General features: G+C 33.9%; 1 protein-coding gene across 10 annotated transcripts in view; it reads right to left on the bottom strand.

The window, feature by feature from the left end:
• LOC113391478 (histone deacetylase 7) overlaps positions 1-18,528 on the bottom strand; it is a 70,185-nt gene that overhangs the window by 6,550 nt on the left and 45,107 nt on the right. For 6 of the 10 annotated variants that reach the window (XM_064216727.1, XM_064216736.1, XM_064216730.1 and 3 more), the window contains 2 exons: positions 4,893-5,005; positions 1,160-1,237 (listed from right to left, as the gene is read on the bottom strand). In XM_064216727.1, coding sequence (XP_064072797.1) covers positions 1,160-1,237; positions 4,893-5,005 — 191 coding nt within the window. The remainder of the gene's footprint in view (positions 1-1,159; positions 1,238-4,892; positions 5,006-18,528) is intronic. The other 4 variants (XM_064216732.1, XM_064216734.1, XM_064216733.1 and 1 more) reach the window with 1 other exon arrangement.

Here is an 18,528-nt window from a genome sequence, read left to right as displayed (position 1 = left end):
CCTTTTTAATTCAATAAACGATGAAGCCTAAAATTTTCTTGAAATTACAATTCCTATAGCGACTGGCTACTGCGAACAGTGCGACGCGGGCATACCCATCGCATTGCGTGTTGTTAGTTTATGTTCTCCTCCGCGGGTTGCGATGTTAGCGTTTAATTGCTTTCTACTTCCGGTGGTTGTCTAAGCGCTAAAGCGGTGATATATGGCGACATGAATGAAATGTTTGTTACAACAAGTATAGCGGCCAAGTGGATTATAGCCAATTCTCTATCTGCTACTTTCGCACGTAGATATTAAAACGTACTTAGGTCTATTATTGGGCACTCTTGTTACTGACAAATTGAAAATAGACTTTATCTAACTAACACAGGTAATATTAATTCCAAACACTTAAAATTATATCAATCGATAAATTACAAAAAGTTAGATAGATATATACCCATGTACACAAAACGGTTAACTTGGAAATAACATTAAAATTAACAAATAAAACAGCAAAAACACAGAATTTAAAATATATATTATAAACAAAAACAGAGTGTCATATTCAATCAACAATAACAAATAACTAAAATAATATTAAAGAAATAGGCGTTTCCGATTCTTCGAAAACTGTCAATAGGAATTAAGATCAGTCTGGAACATTGGATGATGTCAATACAAGAATAAATAATTCGAAACAATACTTTTGAGGCACATGTCTTGACGTAGCTTTTAATTGACCTTCCCCTATAAACTTTGACGAATGTTACTTTCAGTATAAACGTAGTTGGTTTGTCTTATCATAAATGTGCATTAATAGTTTATGGTTACTTGCCAACAAAACAATACAACCATTGTATCAAAATAACGAGACGAATTTTATTGTAACGTGCAAATGAATGAATTTGCTTAGTATTTTTGGTACACCTAATATTATTTTAATACTTTGCATAACCTACTGGAATGATCGATGTTATTTTACAAAGTGCTATTTCATGTGCTAGTTATTTATGTTAATTGAAGTAAAATGTATTATTATTTATCATACATTTTGAGACATATAATGTATGTTAAGTTTATATTATAATGTTCCAGAGTAACATTCACAGTCATGACATACGCAGTCGTTGAATTTGACACGATCTCTTGTTCTGTACAATGTTATGAAAGGACTCACTTGCAACAGGAAATTATTCTCTAACGTTTGTTTCGCTCTCTCCGCTATATGGAGGTCTTTCTTTCTCGGGCTCTGATTCTGACAACGAGAGGAAATAAATGTTGAATAACACTCGCCGACTAGCAGGTACCTTTTGGAGTTCTAATAAGTTCAATATTATTGCCACACTTAAAAGAAAACATTAATGACGTTACAAAGATGCATGTGCTCTTCATTGGATCTATTTTCCGGTATTAATTTTGCGATGTGGTTTTAATTACTTATTTCAACTTTTATAACGTTTCCGTTGAATGTTGAAATAATACAAACTCTGCTTGAGGCATTCATATTTGGAATATAAAACATAGTGCCGGGTCGGCGTCTGGGTATATTTCTGGAGTCGCCAACATTATTTTGGTTAGATGGAAAAAAGAAATGGCGGGCGTCGGAATGCGCGCGCGCCGGGAATAGCCTGCGCGGACGGATGTTTTGCGCGCGAGTGTGGGCGTGGTAAAAATATTGTCATACTTCACCCGCGCCCCTCGTGCCCTCCTACCCCGAGCTGGCCGGCGGGCTCGGTGAGAACTGCGTTGTTATAATGCAGCGCTTTGACATACAAATTCTGCCATTGAATCGTGTAAGCGGATAGTAAAGTGACCGCTTTGTTTTGACGCCTTGGTCGCTCGGTCTGCTCGGTTCACGTTCATTGTTACATAATCATTGTTAGAACGCGACGTCATTTTTTTATCTTGTGGGAATTACAAGGTTTATTTTTTATTTTTGAAATATCCACTTTTTAGATCAAGTAATAATAAATTGAAATTTAATAATTTTGTTTTATTATTAGAATTTATTACAATAATATTCGAATCTATACACACGTACTGAACGGTGCCTTTGGCTATTTTAATAAGAAGAATTAATCGTAATTATTTAATCATTCTGTAACAGTTTTATAAAGGTAACAATTTTGATTAAATTCATAATCAATTTGTTGTTTTATCCAAACCAAAAAATATTATATCAACATGTAAGAAAAAACTTTTCGAACTAAAATCTATAGAGCAAACGTTTTAGTTCAGAACTTAACCGTCTCGAACGTGTTTTCCTACTTCCCTGACTATCAACTCGGAGACTGCTAGGCGACGCAGTTATTAGAGCCGCCTCCGCGTTTACTTGATATTATATCGAAGCCGGTTTACAGGTTCGAGGAAACCTTTTGTATGTATGTGTATTTAATAGGTCGTTAGCTCGCATTTTTTTATTCTATGATTTCCTATTCGGATCTGATGATCATCGTGGAATAAAAATCATTTTCTAATTTGAGCCCTGATCAAAATCTATGCGGCTCTAAAGATCTGCTTGACGAAGACGAACTGGTCGTATAAGATTGAGCCGGGGAAATAATCTGATTGACTTAATCGTATCAAGACCTAACTAAAAGAAAATAACCGTTATATCAAAACAAACGATAGTTTGTAGGTTTACATGTTTGAAATAAATTTGGATCCGTGCCCGGATATAAACGAAGATGAGCCGATTGTCCAATGTAACGTATTTCATTGAGTAGAACAAGGAGTTTACATGTTCAAACATATGTATGTACGGCGGTATTTTCGTACGACGGCCGGATATTCGATCCTATCAGCCTGTAACGATAATTGTGAATGTTTTCATATTCGCAATACCGTCCAGCGATATATTTACGGAGGCCGGATCAACACGCATTCTAAATTTATCTCCGGATTACACGGACGCATGTAAATATAGTGTGCAGATGGACGGAACGCTCCACGTTTTATATACGTGTGTTCGTGTTACTTTATTTATAACGCGCTCGGGAATTTTTATAAATATCGCGTCCGTTTTTAAAAGAGAGATGGACGAAGCGTGCTTCTGTAACGTGAAAAGGTCAGGGGAAATGTAGTAGGTGAGGCCGGCAGTGCACGCCTAACCTACACATACAGACTAGGATACGAGGAGACGTGAGGAATTAATTAAAACTCTAAAAGTGATATCCTTCCTAAAACCCAATGCCAAAGGTCATAAGGTTTCACTTTTATTAAAGTTCCGACAGTACTTCCACGTGGTCCAACGCTTGTGTGCGAAAGGTTATTATACGATTAGTGAATTTACGATTAGCACATCTTGGGAATTAAACGATCGCCATCTGGCTATTTCTTTTCATATTGAATATACATAAATAATAAAATTTTCTTGAGTTTCTTTCGCCGGTTCTTCGCAGGTCATGATATTTCCTTTTCCGAACCAGTAGTAGTGTTTAATCTGACAATGAATAAGTAAGTGTACTGCTTTTATATTGAATAAAGGAATTTGAATTTGAGTTTGAGTGGTGCGTGACGGAATATAGTATGCGGAAATAGTATAAAAGTATTTTAGCGTCAGTTTTGATATCGTCTATAACGAATTTGACATAATGTCAGCCATAATATCCACGTAAATATTTATTTATTTTTGTTTTACATACAATATTTAAATATGTAATAAGCGGACACGAAGCCGATTACACGTGGTTGAATTGAGGTAAAATTGAAATTCCTTGTAGATTTTCGTTTCCTTATTTTGTGTTTATAATTCATCTCGTACCTAGCGAAGGAAAACATCGCAAGAAATATGTCGAAAGAAATTCTGGCACATGTTCCGCAGTGGAACAGTGTCGAAATTAGTTATGAATTCCGTTATAATTTCCTTGTCAGGAAAGAAAATTTCACGAAGCAGTAGAACATTAACTTAATGTTACTTAATGTTTTACAAATCGAAAGCCTATATAATATAGAGTTTTCGTATGTATGGTTCGCGGTGATTCGCACTGTTTATATCGCTGGCATTATAAATTACACTACGCGCTGTTTTTAGTAAATGATCGGTTTCTAAGAAAAATCTCATCGAGTAAAACAGGAGGCGTTTATTTTCATGGTAAATATTTTGCAGCGCCCGCTACCGAGCTACCGATCTACCGATTAAAGTATTGCGATGTTTGCGGAGTACGAAATAAACAAAAGATTCTTTCTTATTAAGTTACTCGGCTCCATTAGGCAATATAATGTAAAGTGCTTACGTCATCAGTTATAAACGATTTCAATCTATCCGTCGTACTTTACCCGGATCTAGTCGTAGAGTATTTTATTAACAATTTAGTTCGCACCTTTTTACTAATCATTGAACTATCATCGTATTGCAACAGGTTTAAATGGATAATTACTGCGATAAATGAAACGTTCAACGATGTTGAGTTGTACATATTTGTAAAATTTCCTTTAAAGGATTTTTTTTTCTTGGGGAAATACAGACGATAGATTCTTAAACACTTCCTCGAAGTTGTTCACATAAGCCTTCGATCGCTATTATTGCAACAACTTGAGGAAAAATAAACTTCGCTACCTTTGATATTAACAGTAATTTAAATTCATCGTCTATTTTTATCATTTTTACTTGTCCTACACTATACGGTACGATATATATTACAAGTGCTCTAAAATCGATCCTCGCAGAAACACTCATAATAAAGTGCAATTTTTATTTGTATTTTGTTTTATATTACAAAAACATATATTGATTTAGACGGTCGTATTCACAATCTTACTGATTCCATGTAAATCAAACAATTCCCGTAATTATTATTATTAGATCCAATGCAAAAGCAAATCTCAGAACTGAATTGTAGTTTCTTATTAGATACTCCAAGATTTCACCTCGTCGTAGAATTTGCATAGAAGTTGTAGGTGGTGTTCACCTGCATGATCTGGTGATGGAAGCTGGTGTCGGCGGGGAGGCGTGGCACGTGGGGAGGCGACGGCGTGTGGTGGGGGGAGCCCTCCGCACCGCTAGCACTCTCGTGCGCCATCTCTGCGTAAAGAATAAAATCGTTATTGTTTTTTATCAACATCGATTTAATTGTCTCAAATGTTACAAAATCGATAAGTTGATTTTTGGTACAATATACTTGTTTGAAAACTTGTTTTACGTAATGTTGACACCTGTTACAAATCTCCTCGAATAATGTAAGGTAATTATTTGTATTTTTAAAGTATTTCTTACCTAAATTAAACGCTACAAGGTGGTCTCTAGGCAAATTGAATTAATATAGTTAGTGGTTTGTTTTGGTATCTTATGTTCATTGAATATACCTTTTTTATTTTGTTTGTTCCAACTCGCTGTTAGAGTCAACTCTGACGCCCTCATGTCAGATATGGGATATTATTTATACAAAAACAAAACAATCCCGACGAAGCGGATTAGAGAGAGACGGGTAAAGGCCCAATGGTTGTGCTCAATAAACTCGTTGCGCGCTCCGTCTCGACGAGTTTGACCTCACAGTAAATGTGACCTACATCAGCGAGGGTTGCGGGGAAGCGGGTAGGGGGTGATGCTATTTTTAGGCGTCTAAATTTAGAAGGGCTCCGGACCCGGACCGTGTCCTTCACGATTGTTTTGGTTGTAATGTAAATACTTAAACATCTAATGAAATCAAATATTATGGAACATTGCATACACACTGACCGTGTTATACTTGACACATAAATATTAAATTACAAGAAAAACGTGGAAAAACACACAATATCAAATAGTCTTATTAACACCTTTGCACATTAAACCGATATAATCTCTGAATGCTTAATTTATGGATATAGTTTTATTATAATATTAATGTTTCGTTTAAAATGTAAAACATTCATTTCCTTTCGATCTATCTCTATTCGACATCGCGTTATCACGAACGTGTTACAATTTATGCGTATTCAATTAAACGTACTCTAATTTGTATGACTATATATTTGTAAACAAGTTACATCAAAAATACAACGACGCGATCAAGGGAAGAGAAAGGGTCAGTTACGTACAATTTTAAGGCTATGGCCAACCCTGTTCGAATAAGGATTTATAAAGAGCAGAGTCTACGAGGTCGATGTACTAGTTAACTTTGATGTTAAAAAAAATCAATTATAATTCCTCACTAATTTTGACTAAGTGCGATTCTCAAGAGAAACTAGCCAAATCAGCAATATGGTAAAGAAGTCTGTACGCAAATATATATGCCACTTTCTACTTCCTCACACATTTAATCCGTTGGAACGGTAAATCTAACTCGTGAGTGTGACTTTCAAGCTTTGATCTGCTACTGAGAATATTTACGCCCTACCTAGTTTGTACATTTAACCCAAAACTTCGTTATCTGCCTTTTATGGATGAATGTTTTAATATGATGCAAGTGATCGGAATAATTTTATATATATTCCGAATTGATTCAAATATATTGAAATGAATTGCATAATTTTTCAAAACTACTATGTCTACGATTGTACTACGTAAATTCTACGAGATGACTTCTACGAACCGGGAGAGCAAATGTTTCACGTAGCGCGCCTACGACGTCTACGATTCTCTAAACGATTTTAAAAACATCTTCGTAGAGTTAATGATATACCTTTAATTCAAGTACTCAAAACACATACAATTTAATATACGGTAAATGGTTGAAGATCAAGTGACGCCTTCATTATCGCTCTTTTGGAACATTAGACACATTCACAGCACATCGCTTTAATCAATGACACCTTTTTATCTAAAACGATCTGCAGTGCATTATTATTCATTATGAATAAATATAAAAGTACATAACTATAATTTCCTACTACGGACATAGAATAAAAATCATATATAATAGGAAAAAAACATGGAAAACGCGCTTGTATGCGTAAGTGTGGTAAGAATTAATGATTAATAGGCTATTTAGTACAACTCATTATTTACCTTGTAAAAATAATGACTCGACGGAAAGTTATTAACACGTTTTCTACTAGCCATATCTCGCGACTTCGTGTTCGTTCATCACGTATCCATTTATTTAGAAGAACCGACAAAAGATTCACAAAAAAAAAAATTATTTAAATTATATGTTGTCTGATTTAAAGGATACCTCGACGTATGCTATATTATTTTATATGCTAATTTCTTTATACGGTTTCCTCAATGACAAATGATATTACCTATACTATAAATAAAAATATAATGTGTACTATAAATACTCACTCTCCGATTTAAAACTACATATATCTTTGAGAACATGGCGTCGTTATCTTAATTCGTTCATAATATTCGCATTGCAAGCTATAATATTATAATATAAATTTATTTTAACAAAGACTTTGACTCGAACAAACGATCAAATTGTTATCTTGGTCGTTTCTACACCTGTTTTAGTTTATGTTAAGTTACACGTGTCCAGGACATTAGCACGTACTAATGTTGAAATTATTATAAATTATGTTAATGTTAATGTATGCGTGATGTTTGTGCGTTAATAACTTATCATGATTTATTCTAATAATAGTATCGAGAGCGATCGGTTTATCTTTGTTTAATATTTACTATCGTGCGAATAAAAGTTAAGATAGCGACCTATTTTCCTGATACAAGCTGCTCACGTCGTAACGTATCGCCGGTGTACGTGTACCTAATAACCATTATGTAATTCTGTTGGACAAGACACATCGATTGTGAGTAAACCTAATATATCGATTGAACGCTAAATGATATAATTGCTTGTCGATTATCATTTTATAATTAGAATGTATATTTTCAATGATAATTTCCTTCTATTTAGTGCACATATCTAAACATCCTATGTTGTTATTAATCGAACGAAAATCGGCTTAAATAATATCGTCTGTATATAGTCGAACGAGTGCCAATGGGAATCAATGTTTATGTTTGATGACTGTTCACAAAACATCTCGGAATTGCCGAAACAAGATCACACGTAGGTATAATAAAGAGTCCGTAACGAAGCTAAACGATAAATACTAAAATAACAAAACACAAAGCCTCACCCCCCCCCGTCCCGCGCCGCCCGCGGGATTAAAAATAGAAAGCGAACGCGACAAGTGAAGGACGCGCCCCGCCCGCAATATAGCCGTCTCACTCGCACATGTTTACCACTGGAGTGTGCGAGAGTAACAAAAAACAATACACGGCTAAATTATGAAATTCTATTTTTAGAGTACGCACGCGAACAACCAAACGTGCCTCAAGATCGTTCTGTTTGGCGGAAATCGGCATATTTTGCGGACTTACATCTCCATACTAGTTTAGAAGCCCATTAAATAAAAATATGTGTGGGCATGTGTTTGTAGTTTAATTACATCGGAGCGTGTGTTACGTTATGTGTAACACTTCACCCGAAGCCGATTCTCACGCTAATGGTTTAGCGCTTAAATTGCTCGGATACGAAGTTTTATCTATCCAAACGAAAAACATACGAAAGTATTTACTAGGTAATTGTATGGTAATGAGATAAAAAAAATATTCTACGTCGATCAAGTTGAAGGTCGTTTTTTTATCGTAAATGATAAATTAGTGAACTAGAAACCTGTTTACAATTCGCCATACATATTTATACGGACATGTTTGATCACGTTTTTATTCAAATCAAGTTCCTTAAACGCGCTTATGTAAGCGAAATGTCGAAAGGATCTAACATCAATCTGTGTAGGTATGCACAGTACATATTGTAATTAGTAAAAAAGAGTAGGTATCTGCTTATTTTCTTTACATTCCGATCCTATGGTCGCTTCTTGACATTCATTAAATCTTCAATTAATAGGCTTTAAAGTTCTTATGACATTTGTTTTATTTTATTTTATTATTAAGGACAACTTACAAAACATACACCATTCATAGGTTAAAAGTAAAGGTAATTACATTTTTAGCTAAGTGTTGTTTCAATTAAAAGTTATCACGGCATGGAAAAGGACAACTTTATCTATTAACTTAACACAACGTTTTTCTTCATTAAATTATATTTTAATTTTGAATAGAAATAGTAAAATTATATAGCGTTTGAGTAAAATCTGAAAAAATATAAACCTGAGATCCATTCAGACAAAACAAAAAGTATGTCTGGTCTAAATCAGAATATAACTATATACCAAGTATACACTGTGTATCAAGGAATGTTAAGATTCACACAGTTATATTACAAAAAAAAATATTCTCAAGCTATTTTTTTAAATAACATATGACAATAAGATGTTCTAATTAAAAATAATATTTTGGACATAGTTTATAATTCAGTGGTTGACTTTAAAGGGCGTATTTTAGTTGATTTTAATTTATATTTAAAAGAGAAACCTAAAAATGGAAAAGCGAAACCGCCCAATCCCTCCACATCCCGAAACACCACCGGCTAAAAGCGTCTCTTCCACGAGGCGGTCGCTTCTATTTCCAATCGGCTAAATGTAGCCGCCGGAAACGTTAATGGAGTTTCCATTTCGTACTTAAACCGCGAATATTTATTTTTTCAATAACATTTCAACTTATAAATCATTCTAACATGGAAGTAACTCCATTAAAATTTTTGGGCAAGTGTTTTTTTTTTTTTTTTCAAATGAACATGCTCCTTAAGGTTTCACTTCACCTGTCTTTGTGCTGGGAAGGCAGTCCTAGAAGACGAGATAAGATGTAGGATAAGCATAAGCTCCACACAATCGCTACTTTCAATAAATAAATTAAAATTACCAAAATATTAATATAAGATTTTCCGAGTATTAAATTTGTACAAGAGCGTTGATATTAATTATCCAAATACCTAAAGCTTAGTCGTCATTTCGATAATTAGCGTTTCACGTACTAGTGTCGTGGTCACAGATTCGCCAAGCTATGCTCGGCACTTCCGGCTGCACTATTTATTACTTGATACAAAATAATTTATATAATAAATATATTAAACTCTTCTAAATCACTTTTTCGGCATCATTTAAACATTTTCATACTTTATGATACGTTTTAACGAAGACGAAAACCAAGTTATTCGTTTGTAAATAAAACTTATTATCGGTACTCACTTTTCATATTTATTTTATCAATGATACAAAGCTATGAGATCGATTACAGCCCGATCACTCTTGTCTTAGCATCGTACACTTCCCGTTACGGGGTCTGGCTATTCTCTGAGCTATGCTATGAGTATATGCTTTCCAAATTCTGCCAACTACAGTTATATCTGTAGCAGCTATTGTTTGTTATAATTACGTTAAAAATATCGTACAAACGAGGGGACTCGAAACAGGCTAATGGTCAGATGCAAGCAATAACTCACGACATCTAGTTTGGAGTGAACTGCGCAGGAGTGAATCACGGCTATAATTAGACATCTATAATTAGCTCGCCATACAAAGACTATGGCCGCTACAAGGATTCCGGTACCATTGACTCACTTGTGAGCACTCTTTGTCTCCGGTACGTTTAGTTTTATTTTATTAACCTAAATTCGATGCCGTCCCTCTCGAAAACGAAACGAAATAACAAAACGCAGTGGATTGTTTATAGTTACAACATTGACTCGTGTTACGAATACAATTAATTACTTTTAATAGCAAAGCATAGATAAGATATTATTTTATTTATAGTCTCCTTAAACTTGAATTTCAGCTTGAATATTATCATAATCACCGTCTAAACATTTAGCGAATCACACACTTAACGTCAGTTTATATTTATTACATAATTATAAGTAAACATGTAAACGGTACGCATTCATTATGAAAGGAATAATGCTTATTTCGTTCTAAAGTCGTGCACGAATAATATTAGCAGAATTAAATTTAAAAAAAAATCGTTTATATGATACGTCACAACTTCAAGCTTTAACCTGTCTGATCCATGGTCTTCGTTAAAAATTGCAATGTTCATATATGTGTCGTCGAGCACATCCCCCTTGTCAGTTTTTGTGGACCTGCTTCTTAACCTGCTACTAGTGGCTCAGACGAGATCTCCCCCGCTTTGAGTCTATTCTATTAACAGATACGCCGCATTCCTTCTGTCATATTTTTAGTTTGCAACTAATTCTGGATACTAATAAACTGTCACATCACACACGTTTTTTTTTTCGTTCCGATATAAATTGTTGATTTAAGACTCGGTAGTATTATAACCGACAAGTGTTACATCTTATCATATCTTGACGCGCCACAATAACGCGTACAAGAGCAATTACATTGAGCAAATATGCTGTTTTTTACCTCAACTAAGCCTAAATTAAGTAAACAGGATACCGGAAAACTACGAATGATCAAATCGCTAAACTATTATTTAAATGTGTATGAGAATCTAAATGGACAAGTGAAACCAAACGGATGAGAATAGTAAAGCTATCCATTAACAGATTACCGCAACCTGTTCTTTGCGTAGGTTAGGCAGCGTTTACACTCGTCGTACATCAGCCGAGGGGTTCGTGGGTTATTTTTGACCAACAAAGGCTGAAACAAGTTGCCGGCTTATACACTAAAAATAACCGGTTCGATACTTTCCCACTCGCGGGCTATTCTCGGCGGTGGTTATACAAGGAGCTATTTTAGGCCCTTTTTTGTTTAGTTGTTGCACGATTCGATCCCAAATGGTTTTAGCTTGATTGAGTACAGAATAACGTGTGAACGTTTGTATTTTTTATGCCTGATTGCAACTGATTGAAGTGATTGTGATTGAAATTATGATGACATTCTGTTTCTTTAAATATATTATGATTTTAATAATTTATTATTTTTGATTACATCAAAAATAACAAAAACACACATTATTTTTAAGATACGCGTAAATTACAAGTTTTTCATAGATGTGATGACCTTGTTGTTCTCTTATCCTCATTGTATTGTTTTTTTTTAATGAGTAATTAGGCATATAATTGAGTTATTGGTCAACAACAATAAGGCGGTAATGTTGTCTAAATTTACTCAAGGCTGGAGTGGTCTCGTCTGCTCCGCGTGACTGCGCCTGTAAATATAGCGCGACTATTGACAGTCCCTCTCGCTGGAGTGCGAGGGCGTGCAAACAAACAATCGGCTAATTTTAAGGATCAATATAAAGTTATTGATCAGTTAACCTTGTTGGATTTAAGGAGATGAATAGATTTCCTCTTCGAATGAAATGTTGATATATTCTGTTCAAGGGAACGATGTCACCAGCTAACCAGCTAGCTAATAGTAATTGGATCAAGTGAAGGGAAATCGCGCAGCAAAAGAGCAATAATGATAGGATTTCAATCCATTTGGTAGTATTAATGTTTAAAGCGCGTTATTATGCGTTTGTATGTCGTTGGTAACTAAAGATCGATCTGAGCATATAAATAAATATTTTATACACTGTTTATTAGATATAGTATCTAGTGACATTTTAAATTTATGCCGTCAATATATATACATATTATTTGTATATGGTGTTTCGTTCGAAATTAATTAAAAAAACAGCCCCTATAATTATTTCATTTCAATTACCTATTAAAAGCAATGACAATTTATTTACTAGATAAATAAAGCAAATAGTATAATGCACAAAGAAAACTTATTGATTTAAATGCCAGAACAAAGAGAAAACTAAATATCAAAATCACAGAATCATAATCATAACCAAAAAAAAAAATACTCATTGAGGAGGAAGACGTACACAGAATGCGTGGTACATTAAACTTATGCTATAATCTTTAATAAAGAAATTGTTCATTTCAAAGCGAGACCTGTGACAGAATCACTTGAAAAAGGAAACGTTGTAGTTTCAACAGTACGTCTTGATTAATTTCCTGCTATTCGTACAACATCATATTTTTTAGAAAATGTTGAAATTTACACAAGTTGTGGGAAATTAGAAACGTTAATTTCAATAATAGTTAAGTAGCATGACGTTTAAAATCATTCAACAACTGGTGACGATTTTCGGACATTAAATTATAATCAACGGCAAGTGCGAGAGGGACCTTGGATACGCATTACGGCTTATCTGTTTGAGGAAACGTTCATTCCTAAAATAGAAATAGGAATCGTTCATGACTGGCCGCAATTGTATTATTACAGATAAACGCAAAGTCAAACGTAATGATAACAGTTGAAACAAATTAAATATTAATATGTTTTAATTAGCTACGTACGAGTTTTGTAATAAAACAAAACAAATGACAACGATAAAAATACGAACGGGCTAAGTACAAGTGCACGACCGAATAGAAAGCTAATGATAACGGCTGACAGAGAATTAAATTACGTTATTGAAATGAATTAAATGAGCCTAATTCTGACCAAAATTTCTTAGCATTCTTATAGGAACATTTTGCTGTAACCGTGTTCTACACTACAGTATTCCATATGGACATATTGCAAATATATGCATCACTTGAAATTGGCCCGAAATACATTGCACACCTAAAAAGGAACGTTTTCGGAAAATAGTATTTCTCTTTCGCAGTATTGCTTTCTCCGCGTGTGCTGTGTTTACAATATGACGGCGTGGCTTTGTGAATGATAAGATCATCGCCGAATTTTGTTCTTGGCGATTATATTTAGTGTCGCACGTGGTTGAAATTGTTTCTTTGTTTCTATAGCACGACAGTTTGAATGATATTTCGTTTCGTTTCCTCTTGTTGAATATTTGTTATTTAAAAATATACATAATTTTTTTAGATTTCTGCTTGATTTTGGATATTACCAACAAAACTAGTATTCTGCATCAATTTTAAAAATGTTAAATAAACGTGTTACAATTGTATACGAGGAATCATGAATTTATTTTATATAACTATTTCTAATATAAATCTATTTTCGTTAAAAATAATAAAAAAAGTAATAATTTTAATTGTTTAATTATATTCATCTATTAGCTGTCGTTTAGGCCTCAAGCATAAAAATAAGATAAATTGCAAGACATATTACCATAAAACACAAAAAATATCATAAATGTTCTTCCAAAGCGTGAAGAAGGTCAACACCGAAGACCGGCCGGTCCAATAATACCTGTTTATAGTATACAGACGCAGAGACGCACTAGTTTATTGTTGACGTATTATTAATTCGTCATCTTATCAAAAAAACATTTGGCCTCAGAACAGGATTACAATATTGTTCTATTTATAAACTATTTTAACTTCTGTAACATCATTTAAACTAGCACCGATGCTTTTGTTTAAGAAATAACTTAGTACCTCACTTGTGAATTGTTGACAACTGATTTATGGTATATGGTATATTCGCTTAGTGTTAGGGCTTTGTGCAAGCCCGTCTACCTACGTCATAGTTTTGTTGTGTTAAAGTTTTTAAGGGTGAGTGAGCCATTGTAAAATAACAAATTCGATCGTGAAATGAAAATTCGTTACGATTAGGTTCCCAAGATAAATTGAGTGATTATCCGTTACACTGATGTTTAGAGATATTTATAAACAATAAACCTTCTTTGATATTTTATAAGAATGTTGTGTGTGTTTTTTATGAATCCTCTTCTTATTGCATATTATTATGTCGACTTAAGTCATTAGAATGCATATTATTGTGTATGCGAGCGTGTTTCACAATTAGTCTGTCCGTGGGAGTGATAGTTATAGTGCGACCAGTATGTCACGAGTTCTATTTCTATTTCTCATAAAACCAATTCAATTTCCGCGTACACGTTTTCACGGCGCTATTTTAGGGCTGTCGTTATGTAACAAAAACATTATACTGTAAAATTAAGAGTAGTGTTAAAATAAATAGCAATCGCAAATAAACTATAGCTTTTTACTTTAACATTAACATACCTGCATATATTTTTTTATCATAAACAGCACTAGCTTTTATTGTTGGGATATAATTACTTAATTTGAAATAGATAGAAATATTACTTTCAGAAAACAGGTTTAAAAAATATTTATACTTAATTCTTATATGATATGTAATGTATTAGAATATAGATTTTTTTTTTTTGTAATTACTCAAAGACCAAACAGAAAGCTATCATTCATAATTCGAATTACGCACCGCGAGAGCACCTCGGTCCGCAGCCATGCCACTGATAACACTTCCGGCGAGGTTGTCGCCCTTCCGGCTCGCTTATCGGTCAGCTGGGGTGACTTTTCCTTATCACATCATTATGGAGTCACATCACTGTGGGAATCATTACACTAGTCCTTAAGCTAAGATCGCATATATATGAAATATTAAAGATACAAATAAGAGTGAGGACAACACGATCAGTGACGATAAACCACCACCGGGTGATTGTCACAATGAGAACATCTTCGTCAATTTAACTGTAAAATAAACGATTGTATTTTTGCATTAATATAAATGAATTTTAATAATCAATATTCAATTCTTTGCTAATTGGGTTTCACTTGCCAAGAACGCACGGACTAATTTGCCAATGTCGTATAGAAATAATCATCAATTACTATTTGAAAGACTTACTACTATCCAATATCAAGACTAAGCAATACTGATTTATAATTTTTATAATATTAAACGGACGGTAACTTTACTTAAACAAATAAAAAAGGGGTTATCGGATGAGACAAATGTTTATCGCGTCTTAAGAACGTTACTTGTACCCAAAAAACTTTAAAGCAGTGGAAGGGAGCAAGTGAGGTGACAGCGTTTGCGCCGGTACTTTTCCAAGCTTTTGATGTAAAGTGCGCATCTCAATTATAACGCTAAGGAAGTTTCCACGATATTCAAAAACAACTTTAATGAAATGACGATTGCATTATATAAAAACAGAATGCTCGCATGCTTTTCTATTAAAGAAATCTTCCAGCTTAGATTTAAATATAAATTACGACAGATAAATAAAAAGTATGTTCAAATCTAATCTTGCATATCCGTCTGTGTCGTTAATAATGAGTATTATAATATTACTAGCTGAGCCTGCGGCTTTACTTGCGCGAAATTTATAAAACTACCTATAGCACGCAAACCACCGCTGCACAATCTGCCACCTCGAGGGATGAATTAAACTATATCCTAACCCGGGACTATCTATTTCCTTACTAAATTTCATCTAAACCGGTTCAGGGGTTAAGATGTAACAGACAGAGTTACTTTCGCATTTATAATATCAGTATAGATTTATTCATAATTATGTCTTAGCGTTGTATGTTCGCTAAACGTTTATTGACAGTTGCTAATAAATACTTATTTCCGTCATTAATTTTACTAGCTACATATATCCTTGTTTTTTTAATTGTATCTCCACAGACATTTGTGTCCGTGCCAATTTTCGAGGTTTTTTTTTTTTTAATGTGTCGCTTCGTCACTTGCATTTAAATCCTAATACATTATATAGTATCTATATTTTGTTCTTATTCTATTTTTTTTTTTTCTTATAATTATTTAGTATCTTTGTAGACTGCGATCCGCTTGCCGAGTATTGAGATCTAAAGCAACGCAACCTCTGCTCCAGTCAAGTTTTTCGGAAGCAAGTCTCCGTTCATTGATCGTATTTTAATGTTTATTATTCATGTTTTTAACACGTTATAAAATGTATTAATTCTTTAATTTCCTGTTAATTTAAATTTTCCATATTGTTATTTGATACTATTTTTAAAATTCACGTGATTAGGTATCGTAACTAATATTGTATTCAAAGAGGCAGGAAAATGAGTGAATAAATTGTCCAATAAATATATATTAATAACTCAAGCCAAGTTTAACGCTTACGACAAGTTTATTTAAAGGCCATGTTTATGATTTTATATTATAATGACGTTTCGTGTGTGATAACTTTATAAATCAAATAGCCGTTTTCCTCTCCAAAAATAACTTTTATCTTAAACAACAATATTCGCCATAAACAATATACATTAATTATCCTGTAGGTAATATACACTAGCGTAAAAATAACATTATTAACGAAAATAGAACGTCATTTCAAACTAATCGTTATATTATATTATTGAGCTGGGGAGTTCGTATCTTAGGAACTACTAGTATGATTCTTTTGCAGTATATAGCCTCCTTTTTCATAGCTTACTCATCCTACGATACACAGGGGCAGTGACCACTATTGCTTACATGCCGACAAGATTCTAGTTTATATTAAATCCGGCCAACAGAGGCGCCTAATTGTTTCATCTGTGTTTAACATAACTACACAGACACACCATTCATAAAATGTAGTGTGTTACTTGTTCACTATATCCAGTCAATATATATTGCATCATAACTTATAAGCACGTACCTGTACCAGAGTGTGTCCTCAAAAATGTTAGTTTAATAAAATACATAGTAAGTTGAGTCCGAGTGGAGCTCGGCGCCGCCACCCGTCGGCAGTCGATCAATCAGTGGGAACGATTTCCACTATCGTCGTGACGGACGCGGGGACAGTAATGAATGCCTCTATCGGCTACTCGCTACTGCAGACTACACGCCATGACAGCTGGAGGACCGACTTACCTACATTTTTTGTCAATTTAGAACGTGACGCTTTATTCACCAACTAGATGAAAACCCGGCTTCGCTCGGGTGAAATCAATAAAACTAACCAAATAATTTTTTTTTTGTCCTTTACTTTTCACATAACATAAATTTTTTTCATAAACATCAAATATCAAACATCTGTATTAAATATAAAACTTCTAATTACATGGTGAAATTTAATTTTTCCCTTTTTTTACTAATTTTATTATATTCCAATTAACATAACGTTCAAAAGTAGTAACTATTCCGAAAGTTCTTTTTGTCAAACATGGCCACCCGTTGAACTGTCATGTCAATGAATTTCATATCGATCATACGAATTCTGCGGATATGATATGTCGTCGACTAAATATCATAATTGTTTAACGATCTATAATTGTGGATAGGTTTCGATCGGGTCTATCGTAGGCCAGCACGAAATTAACATAGATATAAATTTAAAAAATTATGTCACGAATACGATAAACATTGGCAGCCTACTAACTCCATTTTCTTATCAATATATAACACATACTAAATAGCACGAATCAAAACATTCGCGATTAAATAAAATTACTGATGTCATCAAAGTAATCAAGTAATTCGGACTGCGATGCGGAAGGAAATACCTCTATAAATATTGAATTGCGTTATATGAACGCTTGTGATTTTTTGGTTCTATAAAAGAGAAATGTACATGATATAAACTAATTATATAATAAAAAAAGCAGATGATGATGAATCGGTCGTACGTATGTGCGTCGCTCTCGGGGCGATTACTCAAGAACTATTCTGGCGTCACCTTGCACAGCACTCGTTGCGAGACGCCGCGCGCCGCGCTGCATTATTACACGCCGTAAATAATAATAAGCTTCACACGATAAATTAATTATAAACCATTTCTTTGATGTGTCGTAGCTTTAATAAATTCATCTCATTTGATGAAGCGATTGTTTTGATATTATTTAATTAAATAATTAATTGTGTACCAACAGCTATATATTTAGTTTTGTATTTGAGTCGTAACAATTCGTTTCGTCTTAAAACTTATTGCGTTCGTTTAGCGAGTCGGTGGATTAGTCTCCGCCTGCAATAATTAGGTAGTTCCCTCGTAATATTTGTATGTTGCGATCTCGTAACAATGCCAATAAAGTGATACTAATAGGTGAAGTAAAGTAACGATAA

This window comes from Vanessa tameamea, chromosome 13 (assembly GCF_037043105.1).
Source record: "Vanessa tameamea isolate UH-Manoa-2023 chromosome 13, ilVanTame1 primary haplotype, whole genome shotgun sequence".
Lineage (NCBI taxonomy): Eukaryota > Metazoa > Arthropoda > Insecta > Lepidoptera > Nymphalidae > Vanessa > Vanessa tameamea.
Note: the sequence above shows the minus strand (reverse complement) of the source record. Positions and strands in the feature narration are given on the sequence as shown.